The sequence below is a fragment of the Barbatula barbatula genome (assembly GCF_947034865.1).
Source record: "Barbatula barbatula genome assembly, chromosome: 15".
NCBI classification, from domain to species: domain Eukaryota; kingdom Metazoa; phylum Chordata; class Actinopteri; order Cypriniformes; family Nemacheilidae; genus Barbatula; species Barbatula barbatula.
This window is the reverse complement of record NC_136778.1, coordinates 14,431,837-14,455,172: the sequence shown is the minus strand read 5'-3', so window position 1 is coordinate 14,455,172 and position 23,336 is coordinate 14,431,837. Positions and strand designations below refer to the sequence as shown.

Here is a 23,336-nt window from a genome sequence, read left to right as displayed (position 1 = left end):
GAACACAATAAACTGAAGACTAACACTTGACAAGAACTACAACTACAAAAACACCTAGACTAACAAAACAAAACACTCACACTGACTTGACTTGACTTGACTTGACTAGATTATCAATGACAAAGACTCCATGGCATGGCAAAAAGCATGAAACATGTACAACGAACGAGCACAAGACAATAGACAAGAGGGTATTATATAGGGAGACTAACAAAGGGGATAACGATAGGCAGGTGTGGGTAATACGACACAGGAGGAGAGCAATACTAGAAACGAGAGGGGCAGGGCCAAATGACGAGACAGGAGAGAACGCATATTATGTCCTGATTGACCATAATATGATCCTCTCCACATAAAACACGTGGGTCTGTCATGATTCTGCCCCTAGACCAGAAAATCAAGACAAGAGCAGGCAGAATCATGACAGTGACACTTATGATTTGCAAGGTACATTTGCAAATGATTAATGGAGTCATTCCTCCGCAATTCTTGGATCGATTGTGTTTTGGAACTGTGCGCTAACTCTGCCGACTAGTCCTCTGCCGAGATTGTCTATGTCACGCCCTCTACATGCTGGAGGCTTTTACACAGCTACTTCCAGAATGCTCTTGCGGCAAGGTGGCAACTTCTCCACAGCCACGACCCGGGGGTTGGGGACCTCTGCTTTAAACATGTTAAGTCTGTCCAACAAATGTTATGATTTTGTCCTAAAATTTTCTATTTTAATAGTGTCTAAACAGTACAGAACAGACTTTCCTTCATTTTGTCCACTGTGCATTTCACTTCCGGCCATCCATCTAAATTTCAGGTGTTCAGGCAGACTGTGACTACTGCATTTCTGCTGTGGCCTCTGTCCCTGGTAACTTCTGAATGATATATCCACACTGCTATGTCATTATAAAGTCTAAAGCTCCTGCCATATCAACCGGCCAAGTGCTCTGATGACGGCTCTATGTAAAGATGTAATGGTGCATAAAAATCTGTAATAAAATGTGTCTCCCCGTCTAATATCAGAAGCAACTCACCACTCTCCATTAGAATAAACTCTTCACATGACACCGTCTGTGAAGACTTTTGGGTATTTTGATTAATCAACTGTGTCCACCACGTTCATTGCTAACACACTGGCCTGAATCTAAGCAATTTTCATCTTATTCATTATGGTATAAAAGTGTAAAAAATCTCACAAATTTGTCACCTTGAAAAAAAGTTATTGTATGATCTCATACTTTTTAGTATGATCTGCTTTGGTGCCAGTGACTGTTATTGTAGGATTGGCAGCGGGGCTTCAAACGTTTTTTTTTGTATAATCTTTTTCTTATGATTCACATTGTACACAATAATTCAAATTATGCCCGTTCCCCCCGCCAGAAGGACACAATCTTATTCATTGCAATCGGAGCTTAGTGACTACCGGCCACACTAGCAAAAGGGACGACAGGGAGTGGTTGTGTCTAGCAACATGACAAAGTTGAAAGCTGTTCAATTTTATGCACACCATCGCTGGCGGTATAAACGGGGCAATAGCTACCTCGTGAAATTGTTACAAAGACTTGTGAGATGAACATTACATTGCTGACTGATTACATATCAGAGGCCGTTTACACAAGACTGTTTTTAACTGAAAACTCAAAACAATTTATGCATTTTGGCTGTCCATTTACACGGAAACAGCGTTTTAGGAGACTTAAAATGCTACTTTTTGAAAACGTATAATTGTGCATGTGTATGTGCCAAGGTACGTCCTGTTTCTTTACACAACAACATCGCCATTCACTGGCCTGGCGTGCATACTACAGTGTTTTATCAGTTTTCCTGGATCCGTGTTAATCCAGACCGTTTTGATAACGCTGTCATGTGTATGCGGAACTTTTCAAAAACACAAAAGAAACCTTTTCAGTTTTTCGTCATGTAATCGTTGCCTCGCAGTAGCAACCTGTGACGTTTGAACTTAAGCCCTTTGACACCAACAAAATTAAGTCTCTCTGCAAAATGACCGCTAAACATAAACAAAACATAGGCTACACAGGAATACATTTATTACATTGACATTTAGTCGTTTAGCAGACTCTTTTATCCAAAGCGACTCACAGAGAGTTCAGGAAGCGACATGTCATACAGGAGCAATAATACAATAGGTGCTAATACAAAGTTACTAGTTTCAACAAAAGCCAGACCAATACCTGTGGAGAGAAAGAGTTAGTGGTTTTCTTTTTGTTCTGTTTATGGTGGTTCTTAGTTGAATACATTTGCTCTTTTTAATGTTTGCTGTATTACAAATCTCTCATTGTGACCATTCAGAACTGCCTTTATTTGACTAATTAATATCACATTAATTTGTGATTTGTGTGGGTTGTTGTAGACTTTGCCTCAGTGAGGTAGGGTAGCGGCCATGGCATTAGCAACGCTGTTACCAGAAACGTAATGGATGTAGTGCTTTGCTAATGGGAGAAAATATTGCACGGCGTAATTCATTTGCAAAAATTTAATTATTGTATTAAGGATGCGTGGTCCCCAACGGCTAGGGCATTGGCCCTGATAAGAGATTTTTCATTAAATTCACTTGTTTACAATGCATTCAATTTGGTCAGGCTATTGTCATGTGGGTGTGGGAGGTGAAGAGCAAATTCTGTCAGAGATGTGGAGGTCACTTATTACAATAACAAATTGTGGAATGATAAACTAAAGTGTTTTTTTTATATTTGGGCTCTGATTCTATGGATGCGTGCATCAAAAAGCAAAGTTGAAGTTATTGGTCTGTGTTTGATGAATTGCTAAAAGCGTACATTTGTCTCTTTGTGTGCACAGTGGTCCTGTATGCATGCAGTCTGAGACCACTTGTGAAATCATACAATTCCGTACTTCTAATTAATTACAAAGTTACGCAATGTTGTATCCAAAAATAAATATCAGTTTTAGATTTTCTCAGTATGTGCTGTTTGTGCTGGCATGGACTCCACAAGCAAACCTTCATGATCCATGTTATCCCAGCATGCTTTGAGAATGTGCCAAACAGCATCTCATTCTATGAAAGCAAGAAACTCAGACTAAGAATGGCGTCCACCCAAAATTTTAAACATTAAAAAGCATTTACTCACCCTCATGTAATTCTAAACATGACTTTCTTTCTTCTGCAGAACACAAAGAAGGTATTTTGAAGAAAGCTGAAAGCCAAACAACATTGGTTCCCGTTGATTTCCATTGTATGAACACAAAACCACAGAAACATTTCTCAATATGTCTTCTTTTTTGTTCTACATAGGAAAGAGTCACATACTGGGTCTGACAGACCTGAGGGTAAATAAATGTCAGAATTTGGAAATGTGGGTTAACCATCCCTTTAACATTACAAATTACAATTACAAATTAGCTAACATTTGATCATCTTACATTTGATTACACAAGTTGGTTACTATATATAATATTGATCAATTTTCTTCTGTTTATATTATATAGGCTTTCCAACGTGACTTGGGCTTCTGGACTCAAACTGTATGTGTGATTGTGTGTGGTCTTTTTAAAGACCAACTGTTCCGTGACGATGTTTGACATTTTTCACTCGCTGATTTTCTGAGCGATGAAATCCGTTCATCTGCTGATTTGTGCTGTCATTTGTCGCTCGAACGAATCTATCAGACACATGCTACAAAATAGAGACAGATTGAGATGGTTTCCCATTTACATGCACACGTGCGTAGAGCAATGCATACACATTTCCAAAGTAGCCCGAGCCAGAGATTTCCCACTGAATCTCCAAGTTCAAGTGTTCATCGGTATTAGTGTTTTGAGTCTTTAATAGAATCTGTTGAAGGCCTGTCCTGGTGCCACTTTTTACAGGAATGTGTGTTTGCGTGTGTTGTTGCCAGTTTAACAGGCATGGGCTGAAGATGGTCCCTCCATCTCTATTTCTCTTTCTGTTGGTGTCTATGGAATGGTGCCATTGACTGTCATTGTGAAAACACACATTCAAGTAAACAGATTCTGCGCTGTGACTTCAAGCTCTTGCGCGCTCTCGCTCTGTCACACACACAAACAAAAGAACAGCCAGGGCGAGTCATACACTCCATGAGATTCTCGAGCAGTGGGGAAGCATCTGATGTAAAGCGGTGTGTGAACAGACGCAGTGGTCCGGCTTCTGCCAACAGTCTGTCCTGATGCCGCACGGAGAGATCCTGCTGCGGTCCTGATGGGACATCAGAGGAAAGCCTCAGCCCTACCTGGGTTTCAGACTGATGTCACATTGATTGATGCCACTTAATAACACATTCAGTCTGTTTGATTTTAATAAATCGCTGTGTTTAAACAGACATCTTAAGTACAGAGTCATTCCAGACTTTTTTAATGCGAGCACTCGATCAAATCAAGTCGAGAGAGAGAGAGAGAGAGAGAGAGAGAGAGAGAGAGCCGGAGGGGGAGGGTTGGGACAAAGGACTAGTGAATAAGCTCAAGTGTGAGAGGAAGAGGACAGATACACAGATACAGCGTGCTTAGTGATTGCAAAAAGTAGGTCTATCTATTGAGTACGCCTCGCAACTTTATCAGGATGTTGGTATAATAATATGACCAAAACATTTATGATAGCTTTATGTTGCATTCAGAGCATTTCAGTTGCATCACTGGTGGTATCTCAGCCTCACTCACAATCAAGTAAATATACCATAGCACGAAGGCAACACAAAACACCAAACGTACTGTTTGTGAAGATAATCTTTACCATTACACCATTGATCTCTCTTTTCCACAGTGGCTCTCTTCAAACGTCAATGTGTTCACAAATGGTTCAGGTCCAGGATGAAATAGGAACAACAGTGCCACCTCGTGGTTGCAGGATAGAAAATACATCTGTACAAATACACACCGGGCTTGATTGAATTTTTAAAAGCAAAGATGGTATGGACATCATTTCTGAGAAACTGGATATTAAGGACATTAGATAACATTTATGCATTTGGGAGATGAAAATAATGCATTCAAGGTAAATCAGTGTTTCTGACACCATAAATTGTAATTTAGTAATACTAAAAAGTTTGTTATAGGCCTATTACTCTTTCCTATTATTTATATCATCCAGATCGAAACATTAAGCTTATGCTTAAACAATGTGTGTTTAATATATGTTTTATGCATATTACCCTTAAAGTCCCAATGAAATAAAAGATTACAATGCCTGTTTTCTTATGAAATAATGCAGAGATTATTGTAAATAGTTTATCAATGTGGGTCATTCTCTTTTTTTTCTCTAAAATCTGTGTACCTGTGTACCATAATCTTTAGTTAAAATCTGAAAATGCACTTCCTTCCTTTAATGATTATCTATCTTAGAGGAAGTTTGTTAGACGGCTTGGGCGGAGCATCCGTTACTCCTCCCCTTCAACTGTCAGCCTGCTGCCATTTAAAAATGCAACGGCTGTTTTTATACATACAATCAAAACACAGAGAAAGATGTAAGCCACACCCACTATTTTTCTCTCCTATTCGAAGTTCCATTTCACTCGGAAATTTGCGTCAAAATACAGAAGAAAAAAACTTCACCGGAAGTTATGTAATTATAAATATATTAAGTTAATATATAGGAAAACATGTTTTCTTTATATTTTAATATATTTTATTTGTATAAGGCTGGCAACATTGTGTCTTGAATAGACATCAACACACAAACCTCAATGAAGGTGACGACCAACAAACATCATTCCTTAAAAATAACTCTAAATACAACAGACAGTGATAACAACAAGCCAACAAAAAGGAAAACAGTAATCTCTTGCAATGCATGCTGGGAATGTTTACATTGCTTGGTCAGATTGGAAAGTTGGGACAACGTTTGACCGTGTTTGTTGGCAATTAATTTGGACTAATCTCTTATTCAGTATACAAAACAATAAATTAACCCTTCTAACTAAAAATTATTTGTTTAAGTTACCATTGTCGAGGAAGTTACATTTTGCAATATGGAGAAACGTGTCGTAATGGTATGGTAATTATGGTATGGCCTATTATATGAGATCCTAGGATCCCATGTGCAGTTTAGGCAAACAGTAGTGTGCAATATATAGAATGGGATTTATGAGGTTATACATATTCTCCTAACACCTGCTCCTTGATGTTGTGTTACACATTAGGATGTATTTAAAAGCTTGGAGCGTATAGCAGCTCAATGTGCTTTGGCCTTCAGGCTGGCTGATACACACACTGCACAAACCAGCAGAGATATAATCTCATTTTGAGCACAACTGATGATGTGCCTTACTGCTGTAACCCAAAAAGGCCTCTCTCACTGTCTTTAACAGAGAGCAACATCTCTCACGGTCTCAAAGCAATAAAGATTTCTGGTAGCATTTCTGTTTTAACAAGGCACATCGCTGCTGCAAAGATGCTTTAGACTTTAGGGGCGGAAAGCACTCATTAAATAAGGCCTTTCATCGATTGAGTTGTTCTTTATTATATAGTCTAAAATGATCTTCTTTTGAGAATAAAATGCTATTTAGCGCGACTCGCAAAAGCTTTATTCCCTTGCTTTCGTAAATCACCAGGATGAAGCCAATATTTCTTTGGTGTGAGGAGCAGCCATTGGAGACATTTTGAATGTTTGCATATGGCAGTAAAAAGAAAATGTTTCTAAATGACGTGTCTCGCTGTGCTAAGCGGAGATAGAGAGGAACGTGATTAAATCAGATTTATAGACAAATCAACACATCCTACTGTGAGATATTAAAGGATCCTCCCGGGAGACTTTTCTATGGATGTATGCATTGGTAAGGTTTATTCTACAATGCAAAACTGGGAAATGTAACATGTACGCAATATATAATATATACACAGCATGTTTATCTGATGCAACACGAGTCAGACAAATGTTTCTTTTAGTAAACGTGGCCACAAATTCTGAGCAAACAGACCTTTTAGCAATCGCTCTACGTTCCCACTGGATGCTATAGTGAATGTTAAAACTACCTTCTTCAAGCTCCTAATGAGATCCTTTGGGACTCCAAAATAGCAGAAAACTTTTCTTCACTAAAGATCTGTTTTGTTAAAGTGATCATGTTTAATTCTTTATTCCTAAAGCACTCTTTAAAGGAACCACTTGAATCGATGGTGTCTAATTAAATCTTTCAGTTGAAAAGAATAGTTATGTATAGGTACAAAGAGGTGGTTTTGTGGTGGGTATTTGTGCCAATGTTTACACATGTGCACACTTCCAAACAATACTGTTTCTCCACCAAATATATAATAGGCAAATATGAGAACTGAAAGGAAATGACCTTGATGATATTCATGTCAGTAGCCTACTGTGTACGGCATTCAGACAGAGCTGAAAAGCTAGATGTTCTCTCATGTTGTGTCTCAAACCTTGTCCAGATAGTTGAAGAATGCAACCTAAAAATCTGAGGTACTATTGACTACCATAAAAGAAAAAAATGGGTTCTGTTGAACACAGAATGTAGGAAAGCAAACCGTTCTTCTGGGTGGTGCCTCAGAAATATCTGAGGTTGCATTCTTCCATAAATTTCTTTGTGTTCAACCAAACTGAAATGTATACAGGTTTGGAACAAGTCATGGGTGAGTAATTCATGATAGAACTTTCATTTTGGGTGAACCATCCCTTTAAAACTTTAAATGAAACCCGGTGATCAGAAGTGAAGCAAGTGAGACCTCTGGTGGTTACGTCTGACTCTGCTGGCCTCTTATTAAAAAAGTCTGAGACCTCATTCATTTATATACAGTACATAATCCAGTTACAGCTATATTGATGTGAGTCGATGTGATTGTTAGATGTGAGTGTGTGTTGGTATATGTGTGTGAATACCTTCACTATAGATCTTGACATTCAAACGCTGTGTGACATTTGGAGAAATTTTATTTTCGGTGACATTTGATGAAAAACGTGGCGAGGGTGCTTATTACGAAGCTGTACGTTTGAGCGCATAGCATTTGCATCCCTAACAAAGTTTTGACGGAATCAGCCTAGGGCACGTGAAACTTCTCTAGCTCTGAACACCTAAAATTATATATTTAGTATTACTTTGTGCTTTAAAAAAGGTACTTTGATAGCTGTAGGTGGCAAAAATGACAATTTTCATTCGATTTATAACAAACCCTGTGAGAACAAGGACATTTTTTTTAAAGAAAGATCCACGGTCTTAGCTTTGTTGCATAACAGTATTTAGACAGGAAGTTATTGTAGTTTTTTGCTGATGGCAATGAAAATTGAATCATGTGAAAGACAATTTCTCAACTTCATCACATGACCTCCTAACTCCACCAATCACAAACTAGAATCTGTGCCTCATAGAAACCCTCTTCCATGTGTGCTGGAACCTCTTCGTTGTTATTTCACCATGACCAAACACTGGTTAGTAGCTCTCTTTGCAGTTTTGTGCTTGACTAAAGCAGGTCTCTTTGGGTCCAGTATTGAAAACCGACTGGGATCCTGCAGGATTGTGTGTGACCCCTCAACTGACCGTAACAATGGCTTGGTGATCCCTCTTGCCTCTTCTGGAGTTGGACCTCCGGGTCCAGCTGGGGCTCCAGGTAAAGCAGGCCCTCCCGGCTTACCTGGACCTATGGGTAAGAGTGCCATAACAAATGGAGGTGTAGCATTTTACGCTTCACTGAAGGATGAATTCGAAAACAATGCAGTGCTGAAATTTACGGATGTGATGACTAATCTGGGAGGTGGTTATGATTCCTCTATTGGGACGTTCACCTGTAAAACACCAGGAGCATACTACTTCATCTTTCACATTGTGAAGTGTGGGCAAAGTCTACGGGTGGACTTGGTTCTTAATGAACAAACGGTAAGTTTGACGCATTAACCGGATTGATTTAACATTGTGTATTCTGCAGCGGAACAAATAAAGAAGAAATACAAAATATTATACGGCAGTATTTTTCAATATGATGTAGTTTGCTATTGGTTTAATTATATAAACATGGATAATTAACATTCAATAATTATTTATTTTGAATTCATAATTACCTTGAGTGAGTTTCTCATGACAACAAAATTTCTGCCAACATGTTTGTTTTTTAAATCTTTATTTATATAAGTTTGTTTTTAAATAAATATTATTCTTCTATTTATTTCTCTTTTACATTCTATTTAAGATAATTTTTTAAAGCTACACTTTAAAAAAAAACTTTAAAAGTTTAATTCACATTTTGTATATATATATAAAACACAACACACCTTCACAACACAACGTTACTTCTCCAGCTGATAAAAATCGTATTCAAAGCATAACATGAAACAGCAACAACTGAACTGAAATTCGTAAATGAGCTGAAATTATTTAAAAAGCAAAAAAACTGAAAATTTGTATTGTTGTTGTATGTTAGGTTGTGGCAACTGCGATAGCTGTGGACATCCTTCGTACTGACACGGCAAGCAACAGTGCAGTCGTGCAGCTGAAAGCTGGAGACCGGGTCTATGTACGTCTGAACAGCAGTGACCTAAGCAAGAAACAATCAACAGACCACTTAAGTACTTTTTCTGGTTACCTGCTGTACGAGACCTGAGAAAGATGAGGTTTTTCCTTATTCAAACTTTATCCTTCCCTTTGAATGAGACTTCTCTGCATTCAGACTGTAGGTCTGTTATTGAATAAAGAATACATTTTCTGGCAGTCTGCCTGACTGAATTTTTTCAGTGAATGTAGAATAATTTCTCCATTCTGTAGAAGGCCAAGACCTTGATCAGATACTTCACAAGGGTTTAACTATAAAAGTGAAGATGGAACACAAAGACATACGCATGCACTCACAAAAGCATGGTCTCACTAAATCAAAACACTGCTGATCAAAAACAAACCCTGAATTACTGATCTTACTTAACCCCTGTGCAAAATATTCAATTGTAAATAAAAGGTCATCTATTTCTACAGCTTTCAAACCTCTCTCTAGAGATCATGCTCCGAACATTCTACCATGCATGTGGTATATCTTGGTTAAAGATGAGGTGTTCTCTGTTTAGATGTTAAGCTGGGATATTCATGAAGGCCGTGGAACCAGTACGGCCTGTATTTATGCGTTTAGCTCCCTGTTGATTTATTTACCTCACATCACGTCGTGTTACGCAAAACCAACAAATATAGTCAGAAGTATTTCATCTCACCCGGGGATGTGGTTAAGCGTGGGGGAAAACAAATAAAGGTTACCACAGTTTCTCTGGGGAGACATTTTCAACAGATTGAGCATGTCAAAAATCCCAAACTACAATTTTTTTTCTCACCAGGCAATTCATATTAACATATACTAGAAGACACATTATCGCTACCTTACTTTTTACTGACTAAACATAAACGTGATTTCATGTCCTGCATTTATAAATCAGTGGGATGAATTTACATCACATTTAAATCCGTATTTTACATTTTACCGTTAACATTCACACCATTTGGATCACAATACATTAAGGTCTGTAAAGAATTTTATTAAAATATTTACAAAACACATCCCTTACTAACTCTGATATCAGAAGTACCCACTACGTGAACGAATAATGTTATTGATACCGTTACAAAAATATCCAACTAAACCAAAATGAAAACAGCAAAAAACAAATATATTCGTATGTTGTTTTTCCCGATTCTTTAACCTTTCTCTACATTAAAAGCATTGTATTCGTGTCCAGGGGTTTACATTTTACATACAAATGATTTGGTTTTGAGAACTGAAATAAACCCATCGCAACTACACAGAATTAAAGTTACAAACAAAACATTAAAAAAGCTACAGTAATACCGCACAGAATAGGAATGAATTCTGAGTCTTTATATCAGTGCCTTCTGAGCTGAAAAATGTTCTGAATTCCACATGTTGGCCATGTGTTTGCATTCATTCGCATCATGTAAATACAGACTCAGTTAATACTTCACACAACTGAGAATTTCATTTGAACAGGGAAGGACTAATGTTTCTTCTCAGCACTGTGAGGAAAGATGTGCAAAGCAGATCCACAGCAAATAATTATAAGCCTTGTTTGCAACATTTTGGTTGTAACACAGTTACACACTCATTCGAAAGGCAACACACACACACACCCTCACTCACTTACTCACTCACTCACTCGCATTTTCATCCAGCATTCCTAAAACTAGCCCATTGGTTTTGACTATCTATATAAAGATAGAAACAAAATATCTAAACAGTACAGGTGACCTTGAAAAGCAACAATGTTAAGATAATATATATTGTTTCCAGATCTTAATTACAGTATAATTATGATTATACAAATATTTTTTTCTCATTTAAAGCATCAATCTAATACTGTTTATTGAAATGTACTGAAAACAATAACAAAATATATTATCTTGCTATATAATCTCAATTTTGCTTCTCAAGTGACATTATCTTTTTGAACAATGTTAAGATATCACGGCAAATAAGCAAACAACATTTTGCATTGGAGTTCAAAGGTCAAGGACATCCAGCATAAAGTACTTCCCCTATCCCAATCATATCTTGGATTTAGTTGTAGTGTAGCAGACGTCAGCCAGTGGTCTAAACTTGGGTCCGAGAGTGTTCAAAAAGTCCATGGTTTCATGGTCACCCAGGTTGCTACAGCATCCTACAGAACCTGCAGGAGAGCCCATCCCTTCATTCCCATAAGTCTTCAGTAGATCCTCTGCATACCGCCCGTCCTCCTCCTCTCCAAAGTAAGCCAGTTTCTGTCACAAAGCAAAGGTCAAAGGTAAGTTCAAATGACGATAACATCAGAACAAAGATAACCGAACCTGTTTACATCCGGTATTGGCATCACAAGTAAACAGAGCTCAATACAGGTATAAACGGTTTGCGTCAAAACATGTCGGTTTTTATCACCTTGTCCAGGTAGATTTTATTCGATTTCCAAGTGTCGAGAGTGTTTACGTTTCCTTGCTTCTGGAACATGGTGTTGGCACCATAGAGACTGCCATTTTGATGTCCAGATAAGTAAAACTTCTCATTCCCAAGCTCCTGAGTGGTGTTGTTGTAGATGCCTCCGCCCCAACCCCGCTGGCTAAAGCGACTCCCAGCCGAACCCACATTCTTAATGTCCGAAGTCAGGCCATTGACCGACCCGTCAAATCTGTCCGCCCCGGTCAGCGTCATGAAAGCTGCCTCTTTCTATAGAGACAAAAGCATTCCGGTGAACTAGGGTCAAATATCTTCACGGTACTGTGCACACTCAGCGATTTACTTAAACATACAGTACTAAAAAACGGATTTCTCTTACCACTTCTTCACCACGAGCCTCAGTGTTGGATTTAAGCAGCATTCCCCCAGTTCCTGTATCATCATTTATGTCAACCTTATCTTTCTTAGTTTTGCACATGAAGATTAGCAACAAACCTGATGGAGCGAGAAAGACAGCAACTTTGTAGAAAGCCATTTTAATATGACATATCTTATATAAATTAACATGTCATTTTTGAATATACACTTCTGTTTAAAAGTTTAGGTTCACTTCAGTGAAGTGTTTCTGTTGTCTGCATAATGTGTGTCTGTATTTGTTTTTGTAAACATTTGCAACAATTTTATTTGATAAAAGAAGAGAAAAGGCAGCAATAAGAGTCCGGCAAAAATGGCATTCCCTCAAAAAGCTGTTTCACGAGTTCGCCCTCGCCCGTAAACAGCTCCTTGTTGGGATAGATGGTAAAGCATGGGAATGAAGGTAATGCGTATTTGGCGTGTTGTGCAGGGAGTGGGCTCCGAGCTCGCCGGATCTATCCGAACCCGGAGCACTCTACCCTGCTCAGGGCAAGTGCTCCGGGCTAGGAACCAGCTCGAGCCCAGAACACAGCAAGGATTTTGCTTTTTATTATTTTTTCTAAGTTACCCTAAACCTTTGTAGTGTAGTGTATATACAAACATCTGAGACCTCATTTAAAATAAATGGTTATATTTTCATTTAAATGTAGTTTTTGCATTTGGTGCCTTAACCTCTCTACAATGTTTGTACAATCATTTGGAATCAATGCCAGCTCGAGAGCAGAAGTTCTGAAATTCTGAATAAAGTTTTCACTAGATTTGCTATTCTATTATTATTATTATTATTATTATTTGTGTTTTAAAATAGAAAAGCGCAGAATAAAGTATTACAACATATATCTGTGTAAACATTAAATATATAAAAGGAGAAACTCACACAACAGCAGCAGCAGCAGGCCAGAGAGGACTAAAGCGAGGATGCCCCAGCTGCCCAGAGAGGATGAGGCACTTCGAGCTCTGCACATTTCCATCCCATCTTCCGCCCTCCCACAGGAACAAACTCGCACATTCACAGTCTGCTCCTTGCCAAGTCCCTGCAGATCTTTTACTAACAGGGGTACAGTGTACAGACCATTGGGCATGTGTACAGCCTGTTCCAGCACCACAGAGGAACCTGCCAACAGAGAAGAGGAAAGGAATGTCAGGAAAAGTAGGCCGCTTAACACTTATCTCTTAAAGGAACAGTACCCCAGAAATAATGCAGAATTTTTTTTTAAAGGAGTAATTCTCCATCAAAATGAACATTCTGTCTTCATTTACTCAACCTCTTGTCATTTCCAACCTGTATGACTTTCTTTTTTTGTGCAGAACACAGCACAGCTTCTATTGTTCACTTCTATTGTAACCAATGAAAGTAAATAGGGGGCTGTTAAAAACTTTCTCTCTTTCTTTTGTAATGACAAGAGGGTGAGTAAATGATGACAGAATAGTCATTTTGAAGGCGAAAGTACTCCTAAAAAAACACTTAAAAATACTTTAATGGTAATAATGCTTGCCTTAAAAGTGTATCTTTGCATTCAAAACCAACACAAGATTTCACCCTTGGTGAAACTAAGAAACTCTAAATTATTTAAAATGGCATGAGTGTGAGTAAATAAGACAGAATGTTTTTTGACTATTCCTTTAAATTTTAAAAAGCTGTTCCTTTTTAAGCTGTTCTAAGAGGCAGCCCCGTCCTCCAGCCTTACTTGTGACATCCTTCAGTTTCCATTTCCCATCATGCTTTTCTCCGAGTTCAAAAATGAAGGGAGTCGAGTAAGGAGACTGATCTTTGTCCACAGCCTCGACTAGAACCGAGCTCAGCGTATCGCTCTGACTGCACATGATCAGCTCCGAACCCGGAATAACAGGCTCGTTGTCATTCACGTCTTCGATCTGGAGTATAACCATTCCCTTTCCGATCTTCTTACCTGAGAAAAGAAACATTACAGTGAGTCTCGTGCGGTTGAATGCCATCGGGTTGGGTGTTACAGACACAACAAAATATCTACACTTCTGAGAAATGTCTTTAACCTGTGAAAGCTCAAGAGAGACAACTGTTTTCCATCTCTTTCTGGAATGTCATTCAACAACATACTGTACTTAAAACATGTAGGATCAAGTAGGGCACGTTGAACATCATCTGATTGATCATCAGCGTTACATCACACTAGACACAAAACCTACATCTACTTCACAGAGACTTTGAGCAAGTTCTAACCAACCACACCCTGTTACAGAGACAAATGGTTCTGGAACACGCACACACCCATTATTAGAACGTAAGCAGGGTGTACTCACAGATACGCAAGCCTTTTTGTGCTTCATAATATTCTAGATATGTGTTGAATGTCTACACTACATCAGGTTTACTGTAATTATGCAGAACTGCTTACTTTCATCCACTGCTTTGATGCTTATGTTGTAAAGATCGTTGGAGACCAAAGGTGATTCGCGGTCTATAGTATTGGCGACTTTCAGTTCTCCAGTGTTCTCAACCACTGTGATCCAGTTTCCAGGGTCGGTCAACTTATAGTACCTAAAACATACAGTGGGCAGAACAGTTAGGATGTTGGAAATGGTTATTAAAATACTCTTTATAGAATTCATGTACTACGGAGAATTTTTTAGGTATTCAAAAAAGCCCCCAAAAATATGATCTCCTATGGCCCATATAGCCAAGCCAATACAGCGATACTAACAGTTTGAAGATTTATAAAATGAGTATTAAATAAAATTAGTTTATTCGTACCTCTATAAAAACTAGTCTAAATTGTACACATCATATATGCTGCCAAGTCATGTGCAGGTGTAACACTACCTTACGTTATCATTTACAATAAAAACTGCACTATTTAAAATAAATAAATACATAAATAGATACAAACATAAAATAAAATCTTAAGATCTCATATGGCCCATATAGCCAAGCCAAAACAGCGGTAATACTAACGGTTTGAAGATTTATTAAATATTAGTTTATTCGTAACTCTATAAAATAGTCTAAATTGTACCCATCATATATGCTGCCAAGTCATGTGCAGGAGTTACACTATCTTAAGGCACTTTTTCTGTTTTTCTGATTCCTAATAACCTTTGTTTGTACAGCATAATGCAAGACTCTTTAATTTCGTGAGGTTAATTCAACCATATCCATTTTGACGTAAAACTAGTCAATTTTATATAATAATTTTTTGGATTTTTATGTACATCCGAGTAAAACGGCTTCTAGAATGTCAAATTTAGGGCGGAGCTCGATTTTGTCTTTCGGGAATTGATGCGAAGTTGGAAGTCACTGGACAGTCAATATAGCCCCACCCATACAGGTATTTTAATCATTGAAAAGATATTAATGATTGATTATAGATTATGAAGGAATCAAAATTAAAAGAATAAATATATAATGACCTGAAATAAATAATCGTTTACAATTATCACTGCACTTTTTAAAATAATAAAATAAATAATAAACCAAGGTGGGAAGTTGGTCTCCTGAAACCTGGTCTAGTTTGACCAAACAGCTTAAACGGCTTTATAACCACATTAAAACAGAACTCACTTTATTCCATTGCTGCTTTTGGTCTCTGGGTCCAAAGCTGTATACGATCCAATAACGGTTCCATTTGGAACGTTCTCCTTGACCTTGAGATGTAGAATGGGGGCGATGAACTCCGGACCCTCATCCTCATCTCCTACAGTGAGCTCCACCGGCACAGACCTCCAGGGAACTGTAGTCCCAACCAATGGAGCTTCATTACGGGCAGTTATCTCAAGCTTCACCACAGGAGTTTTTTCATAATCCAATGGCTTAGAGAATAGAAGGGAACAAAATATGTCAGAACAACGCGAAAAGTAAATCACAAAACTTCATTAGAAGTGACAAAAGCACCAATATATTTAATAGAAATTGTGAAGAGCTGTTAAAATGAAAGTTCTGCATAATATGTGCTCTTTTCCTTGAAGAGGAGATCCAATATTTGCCCTAGTTTTGTAACCGGGTGTGTCTGGTATCAAACTGACAAGCCTTTTCACACACAGCTCTAAGATGGTGAGCTACCTCTGCAATGCAGCTATAAATAATATCAACACAACGGTGTCAAAGTTTTAACAACAGCTCTGCAAACCACTACTCCTCGCAACATGAACACAGCCTACAAGTAAAAAGCAAAATGTGATAATAAAATTGATTTATTTAGCAGAAAAACAGATTAAGTTATAAAAGTTATGAATGTTTTTTATCTTTTACCTTTATGACATACAGAAGCCCTTCGTTGGTTTTAGGGTCTGTCTCCATCCTGAAGTTTCCGCTCTCGTTTCCCTTGGTGACCTCATACAGGGCCTTCCAGCTGGGGGTGTTTATCATGTCCTTATCTTCCACAGGGATCCTAAGAACTAGCACATTTTGCTGGTTCTCTGTCACCTGGCCCTTATACTGTTACAAGAAAGCAAACATTTTATGCTTTAATATGATTCCTGCATCCAAAAGAATGTTGTGGGTTGAGATAAGTACTGTATATATACACTTTTACATTATCCCTAAAACACTGCAAATCGTTGTTTCGTAATCAGGATTATTGCTTTGTTTTTTAGGAACATTTTGTAAACACCTTTCATAAAACGTAAAACGTATTAGACTAAATATTACATTACTAAGGTTTAAAAGAAAGAAAGCTTCTCTAGTGGGTAAAGGGTTTTTTGTTTTAAGCATTATCTTTTAATTTACTTTTCATGGGACCTGCTAAATGTACACTACTATTCAAAAGTTAAATGTCACTTGCTTATTCTTTGTAATATTTTACGGCATCTTAGAAAATTGTTGAGCTCTTTCATGGGTTTTTCTACCTTTTTTCCATAAAGAATTGTTTTTATTTCTAAGAAACCTCCACGTTATGAAAAAAATATGTTGGTTATATTTTTTGTCTGTAAAAATTATTTTATGGTTCTTCTTAACCCTAAACGTTTGACCAGTATTGTATCTTGAAATCAGTCATTTTTGTGTTTTAAAAATAAAAAACTTTCTGTCTAATCTGACAAATTAAAATATGATCAATACAACACAGATCAGAAGATCTAGTTTGAATAAATAAAGTAGATGACTATTTCTGTGTTTCATTTGTTATATTGCTGTAGAGACAATAAACAGATCCTACCAACTTCTCTTTAAAAGTGGGAGGGTTATCATTTATATCTGTGAGAGTAACCACAGCAGTTCCCTTGTTGGAGAGTCCACCTGAAGCGCCGCCCATATCTTTTATCTCAATGCCAACATAGATTTTCTCCTGAGCCTGGAAAAGAGGAACAAACCTTCTGATTTAAAAACATAGCAGAATACAATTCCCACGCTATATACATCTGATCATAAGGTTCAGCAATATGAAAGACATAACAGCCACAACACTAAACACCTGAAAAAATGTACTAGATGTTCTAAAAAAATCTGTACCTCTCTGTCTAGGTTGTTGGATTTAGCAGATAATGCTCCAGTAAAACCATCAATGGTGAACATGTCGGTAGCGTTGAGAAGGGCGTACTTTACTAAGGTATGAGAGGTTTTGGGCTGATCTCTGTCTGTTGTATTTACTCTCCCTATGAAAGTACCTGGAAAACAGAATCAACATTTTTCAACTGTTCATTGAAGTTAAATAAAATAGCAGCCTAAATATTATTTGGAAAAATTGAACTATACAGTAATAAGAAATATTGTCTTAGCAATAAACTGAAAAAGGTTGAGGCACTTAAGTAAAAACTGAAATAAAAATAATTCTAATTTATATTAACAATAACAATAATAAACAAACAAATAATTAAATGAATAAAGCACATAAACTGCCAGAAAATTTAATACAAAAATATGAATAAAACTACAATAAAGCCGGAAACAAAACATTAATATATTAACCTTTAAATATGCTTTAAATAAAAGGTATGTTTTTAAGAAATCAAAAATCTGTGAAAAAAGTCCATTGGTTTAGCCAATTGAACCATGAGGTCAATCTGCTCAACAATAATTAGTTCTTCAGATATTGCTAAAAGCCAAAGGTTAAAGAAAGCATAAAATAAGAAGACAGATTTAAACATAAAAAGTATGTACTTTTCCTTTAAATTTACAGTTTAATTCATTTTTTCTTTACCTGCACTGCAGTGTTCTTGCACGGTGAAGAACAGACTTCCGACAAACTGAGGTGCGTTGTCATTCTTGTCCTCTACATTAACAGTGATGGGGAGAAATAGATCTGTTTCCTGGTGGGTCCGTCTGTCAAACACTTGAGCCTTAAACTACAAAAAAGGGACAAGAGAAAGATTTAGTTGTGTGACGCTTTATATTTCAAACCATTAACTGTTCTATCTCCTTTCCATTGTTCTCTATATAAGGACTGGAATGTAGAGACTCACAATAAACTGTGGATACTGTTCACGGTCAACGGTCCTGGTCACACGGATCATACCAGTTTCCTTGTCCAACGTAAAGAGACCAACAGGGTCAGTAGTAACACCTGGCCCACTGATCTCGTAATACACAGTGTAATTTACTGAAGAGTCAGACATAATCTGGGCAAAGACAAACGGAATCTAGTAAGTAAAAGAGCCAGGCAAAAGAGGAGAAACAGTATTTCCAAAGGATGTTTTAGTCTCACCGTCTCCACATCCTTTGGGAAAGGAGGACTGTCATTTTCAGTAATAACAAAAGGCAAAGGACTCCATCTTCTCTTGGAACGCCTGAGAACCACATCGCCAGATTTCTGTGAGGCCTGCAACCAAAACATATAGAGAGACAATCCTTGAGCTGCTGCTGCAAATCCAACTGGATGAATCTGGGGTTTAGAATCACAGACTACGGTTTTACCTTATCTTTACATTTTAGGATAACATCCACCCTCCAATCAAAACCACTCTCATCTTCCACATGTACAGCAAAGCGCTTTGTGGTGATCACCATAGCACGGAGTGTGATGATGGCGCCATCTGTGTTTACAACGAAGTCAGGGTCGCTCGAAGTGAAGGCCACAGGTCTGAGCACACAACCTTGGAGATTTACTGAGAAGAAAATACAGCGACTTTAAACCCAAGTAAGAAAAATACTGAAATCAGGAATATAACTTTAACTTTGTAAATTAAGTGTTACCCAGGGTATTACAATTCCATAACATCAGGCTAAAGTTAATTATTAACAAGAAATATTAGATAATAATGTTTAAATAGAAAGCTCGTGGACTGACATTGCCATCCACAAGATCTACTTTCTTCAAGTTTATTGGCTGCTGTTAACCATTATCTAACCAAAGTTGCAAGTGTCATTTCATTTTCATTAACCATACCTGGAAAACCTTTCTCTCGATACAAAAAGAAAATGTCAATTTGAGTCACTTAGATAAAATGATTTTGTGAAAGTGCAAATCATACATTGTTCTGTTCCTTTCAAGATATTATAACCGGCAGGTATTCTCTTTGGCACAATAGCATGGACAGGCCTCAGCTCACACGACTCACTGCATGGAAACAGCACCTGAGGGAGAGATTGCAAGTGAAAGTGAATTTATACGAATAGAGAAAGATTTTAAACTAAAATAAAATGTGTCAACAAAATCTGAGGAACTTTTTATCAGAGACGAAGAAGATCTTTGCTGTAAATTAATTTTAAAGTCACCATGCAATCAAATTCTAAGCGTTTTACACAGTGTTGCATTTATCCGGGCACACCAAAACCGCTCAACAATAGCTCTTCACCACATGACGTCAGCAACAAAAAAGAGGTTGGATCATACTGACTGTCCAATGGCCAGGCATTTTTAGCCCTGCCCTGCAGGCCCAACTTACACCAAACCAATCAAAAAGGGATGAGCAAAATAAGACACCGCCCTACATTTTATTCTCATTTCAGAAGCCATTTTTACATCATTTCACATACACGTCATATGGAAAAGAATCTCAACCTCATAATAAGACATTTTCAACGAATTACATTTCTTCCTTAAGTCCAACAGAATTTAGTGGAACAAATATGTCGTGATTACCGAATCTTTAGATACTTGGCATTGAAAAACAAGCAAAACAAATTCTGATGATTAAGACAATGTTTCAGTCAGAACTGATTTATATAACCAGACTTTTTGTTACTGTCTGTATCTATCAACATATTGGCTACAAGCATTTCATCAGTTTACTTGTGGCAAACAACCAGACTATACCTCAACAATAAAAATAAATCATAAAATCATGAATCATAAACTAAATAAATCAATAATATACTAACACAAGCATGAAAAACCCAACTGAATACAAAACCTTTGTTCACTTTCAGGAAAGCTTTGAAAGATTCATATTGTGATATATGAGAATGCTATGCAACAGCATGGTATTGTTAAATATGATGGGTTTCGGTCAACATGAACCTGTTCTTAATCTTATCTCCTAACTAACTGTTTTATTCTGACCAGTGGAGCCCAGACCTAAAAACACAATATCAATAAGTAGAACATGCAAGTCAAATAAAGTTGCCAGGTTTGTGTCCTTAGGTGTCCTTTACTGAAGCTGACCCTGTGGTCTTTAATATTTTTTCAAAACATTACAAGTGCAGGTCCTAAAGTTTAGAAAAATACTCAGGTTTCGGTGGATTCTTAAAAAAACTAAATTCAAATAATGGATCCACTAAAAATGATCAAAAGCATACCAACTTTTATGTGATGTGAGTATTGTGGGCATTATTTATCAATTGTACTCTAAAACAAATATTAGAACAAATATATCGCACTAAAAGTGGTTCTTGTCTCGTAAGCTCTTTTAGTGCTATATAGAACCATATTTCGGTGCTGTAGCGATTCTTCAGCGGTTCTTTGGGATGACTGAGATGCTATATATAAAAAAAATGAGATGAGATTGAGATTTATAGAACCGCTGAATAGCCAAACAGGGTCTTAACACGTTTTTTGTTAAAGGTGTTATATAGCACATTGGTCACCCGGAAGAACCTCTGAAAAACCCCTGAAGCCCCAAGACACGTTCCTATATAGCTCTAAAAGTGGTTCTACTATGACTACGAGCAAAGTATATTACATATTGATATCTTACTTGTCAATCTGTCATCAAAATAAATTCATGAATTCATGCAATTTATTTTCTTTTACATGTGTAACCTCTCTTGTCTGGATGATTTAAAATGTATCTCTGGTAACAACAATAACAAAATGGAAAACACAGCAGACCATTCAAAAGGCCTGAAAAAAAGCTGGAGAATAAAGCAGCTCATCTTCAAATAAACCAAGCATCAGTGTTTCTGATGAACGTGTTCACAACACCCAAACAAATTTTATAATTACACAAATTATAATATACAAATGAATAATATTATTATTAACAAAGAAAATAATAAGCCATTCATAATGTAAGTTCTCATTCATGGCACAGTTAAAAAGTGACCATATAGTGGCCTATATACTAAAGATTATCAATAGAAATCCTTACATGAATCCTTATTTATGAAAATAAACAAATTAACGAATAAATAAACAAATAAAATAATATCATAACAATAACGTAAATAACTGACCAGTGTATCTGAAAGGCAAGATTTTGATCGACAACAAAAAACACAAACATGATTTGCTATTATCATAAAAAAGCATAACAAATGTAACGCAGAAAACTTACCAGAACAGTCAAGCAGACGCAGATAGCAGCGTGTCGATACATCCTAACGTTACTCTGCTTTGGTGAATTAAGAACCTGTAGATTCCAGCACACTGTTTAATCTGGCAGACGTGCTCAAAGTCCTCTGGGTGGTGGCTGGGTGCGGTGGCTTTACTCGAGACCCATTCAACGTTTTAAATAAGGTGGGGCAGATAATAGCGGTTCAGCTTGCTAGTTTATATATATATCAATAGAGCAAAACGCAGAGCTTCGCTTCACCCAAAAGGTTTAACTTTGCTCTCGCTTGCTTTAGCTTTTGGAAGCTTTAGACTCCGCCCCTAACTGCCCCTTAGACTTGTGTCCGTGTGTGTGTCAGAGAAAAAGAGAGAGACGGGAGGAGTTCTAAGCGTGTCATCAATACTTTGCTCTTTTATTGAGATGTCATTTTAATTTGATCATAATCTGTATTTGTGCATGTGTATATTTAATATTCCTGTGCTTTGGCAATATCAAATGTGTTTCATCATGCCAAAAAAGCTCCTTTTATTCTTGAGAGAGAGAGAGAGAGAGAGAGAGACATTTTTTCAGAGCAGACTTTCACCAGGCACCACCTGACTTACTAGACATGATTAATGCATGACACTTTTAATCTCCATCTGTTTGGGTGGAGTGCAGGAGGTATTCATAGGTGTTACACAGACAGTCATCATCAAATTCACACATTCAGAAAATAATAGAGATCTTTTCATGCATTTAATTACCCGTTCAGCCCATTCACACGAGGCAAGAGACAATCAAGAACGTCCCAGCTTGAAAGCACTGGCAGAGTTCTTCATAAGCATGTCTTGAAAACCGACTTTATTCACATGGGATTTTAAGAGATTGCCAGGTCAAGTGATTGTGTGGTTGTGTTCGTCCCAGGCTTTTGGGTTGCACTGCCTGTTACCTGGTGCATTATAGGACTTTAGAGAAAATATGTGACCTTTTGACCTAATGATTCACAGAATTGCAGCTTGGGCAGAAGGAATCGAGGAGGAAGGGGCTTAACAATTAGAAAACCAGGAAGACAGGAAATGTTACCGTTCAACCAGACTCTTACAACAATAAAACCAAACAATGTTAACTGAGTGACTCTCTAGTGAAAAAACACGGACAGAAATAATGTTTATAGAAAAGGGAAAGTCTTAAAAAACACTACAGGTACTTTATGCATTAGCAGAACTAAATGTACTTAACATGTTTGTGTTTTTAATATAACAATTTTATAAAACATTTTGGAGCAACGGTTATAATAGCTCGCATTAGCATGTTATAGCTTTAATAAGCTATGTTTGTTTAAGTAAAAATAATTTAAAATAATATTTTAAGGTATATGTTTCATAGAAATGGACATTATAATTATAACGTTTCTGTCTTGGGGGGATTATCCATTTGTAATTGTTCCTTTATGGTAGTTTTCAGACCGAAAAGCTGATAAGAAAAGA

At 37.2% G+C, this 23,336-nt stretch overlaps 2 protein-coding genes across 2 annotated transcripts; one reads left to right on the top strand and one right to left on the bottom strand.

Moving 5' to 3' along the window:
* The first annotated feature begins 8,267 nt into the window (after positions 1 to 8,267).
* c1ql1 (complement C1q like 1) lies at positions 8,268 to 9,623 on the top strand. Its single transcript, XM_079475681.1, has 2 exons — positions 8,268 to 8,795; positions 9,337 to 9,623. Exons 1-2 carry the CDS (start codon positions 8,337 to 8,339, stop codon positions 9,514 to 9,516), a joined length of 639 nt encoding a protein of 212 aa, XP_079331807.1. The 5' UTR covers positions 8,268 to 8,336; the 3' UTR covers positions 9,517 to 9,623.
* Positions 9,624 to 10,266: 643 nt separating this feature from the next.
* On the bottom strand, positions 10,267 to 22,177 carry dsc2l (desmocollin 2 like). The gene is made up of 16 exons (XM_079474357.1): positions 21,874 to 22,177; positions 19,630 to 19,732; positions 19,073 to 19,263; positions 18,864 to 18,977; positions 18,622 to 18,777; positions 18,360 to 18,504; positions 17,672 to 17,826; positions 17,379 to 17,513; positions 16,475 to 16,660; positions 15,788 to 16,035; positions 14,625 to 14,767; positions 13,938 to 14,159; positions 13,127 to 13,363; positions 12,215 to 12,330; positions 11,821 to 12,105; positions 10,267 to 11,666 (listed from the first exon to the last, which is right to left on the bottom strand). Exons 1-16 carry the CDS (start codon positions 21,913 to 21,915, stop codon positions 11,454 to 11,456), a joined length of 2,691 nt encoding a protein of 896 aa, XP_079330483.1. The 5' UTR covers positions 21,916 to 22,177; the 3' UTR covers positions 10,267 to 11,453.
* Between the last annotated feature and the right edge of the window lie 1,159 nt (positions 22,178 to 23,336).

Excerpts from the sequence above, each read along its gene's own strand:
- c1ql1 (XM_079475681.1), top strand. The coding sequence starts at position 8,337 with ATGACCAAACACTGGTTAGTAGCTCTCTTTGCAGTTTTGTGCTTGACT. Across the intron at positions 8,796-9,336 it reads TGGTTCTTAATGAACAAACG|GTTGTGGCAACTGCGATAGC; the intron begins GTAAGTTTGACG and ends GTTGTATGTTAG.
- dsc2l (XM_079474357.1), bottom strand. The coding sequence starts at position 21,915 with ATGTATCGACACGCTGCTATCTGCGTCTGCTTGACTGTTCTG. Across the intron at positions 13,364-13,937 it reads GAAACTGAAGGATGTCACAA|GTTCCTCTGTGGTGCTGGAA; the intron begins GTAAGGCTGGAG and ends CTCTGTTGGCAG. Across the intron at positions 12,106-12,214 it reads AGGCTCGTGGTGAAGAAGTG|AAAGAGGCAGCTTTCATGAC; the intron begins GTAAGAGAAATC and ends TTGTCTCTATAG.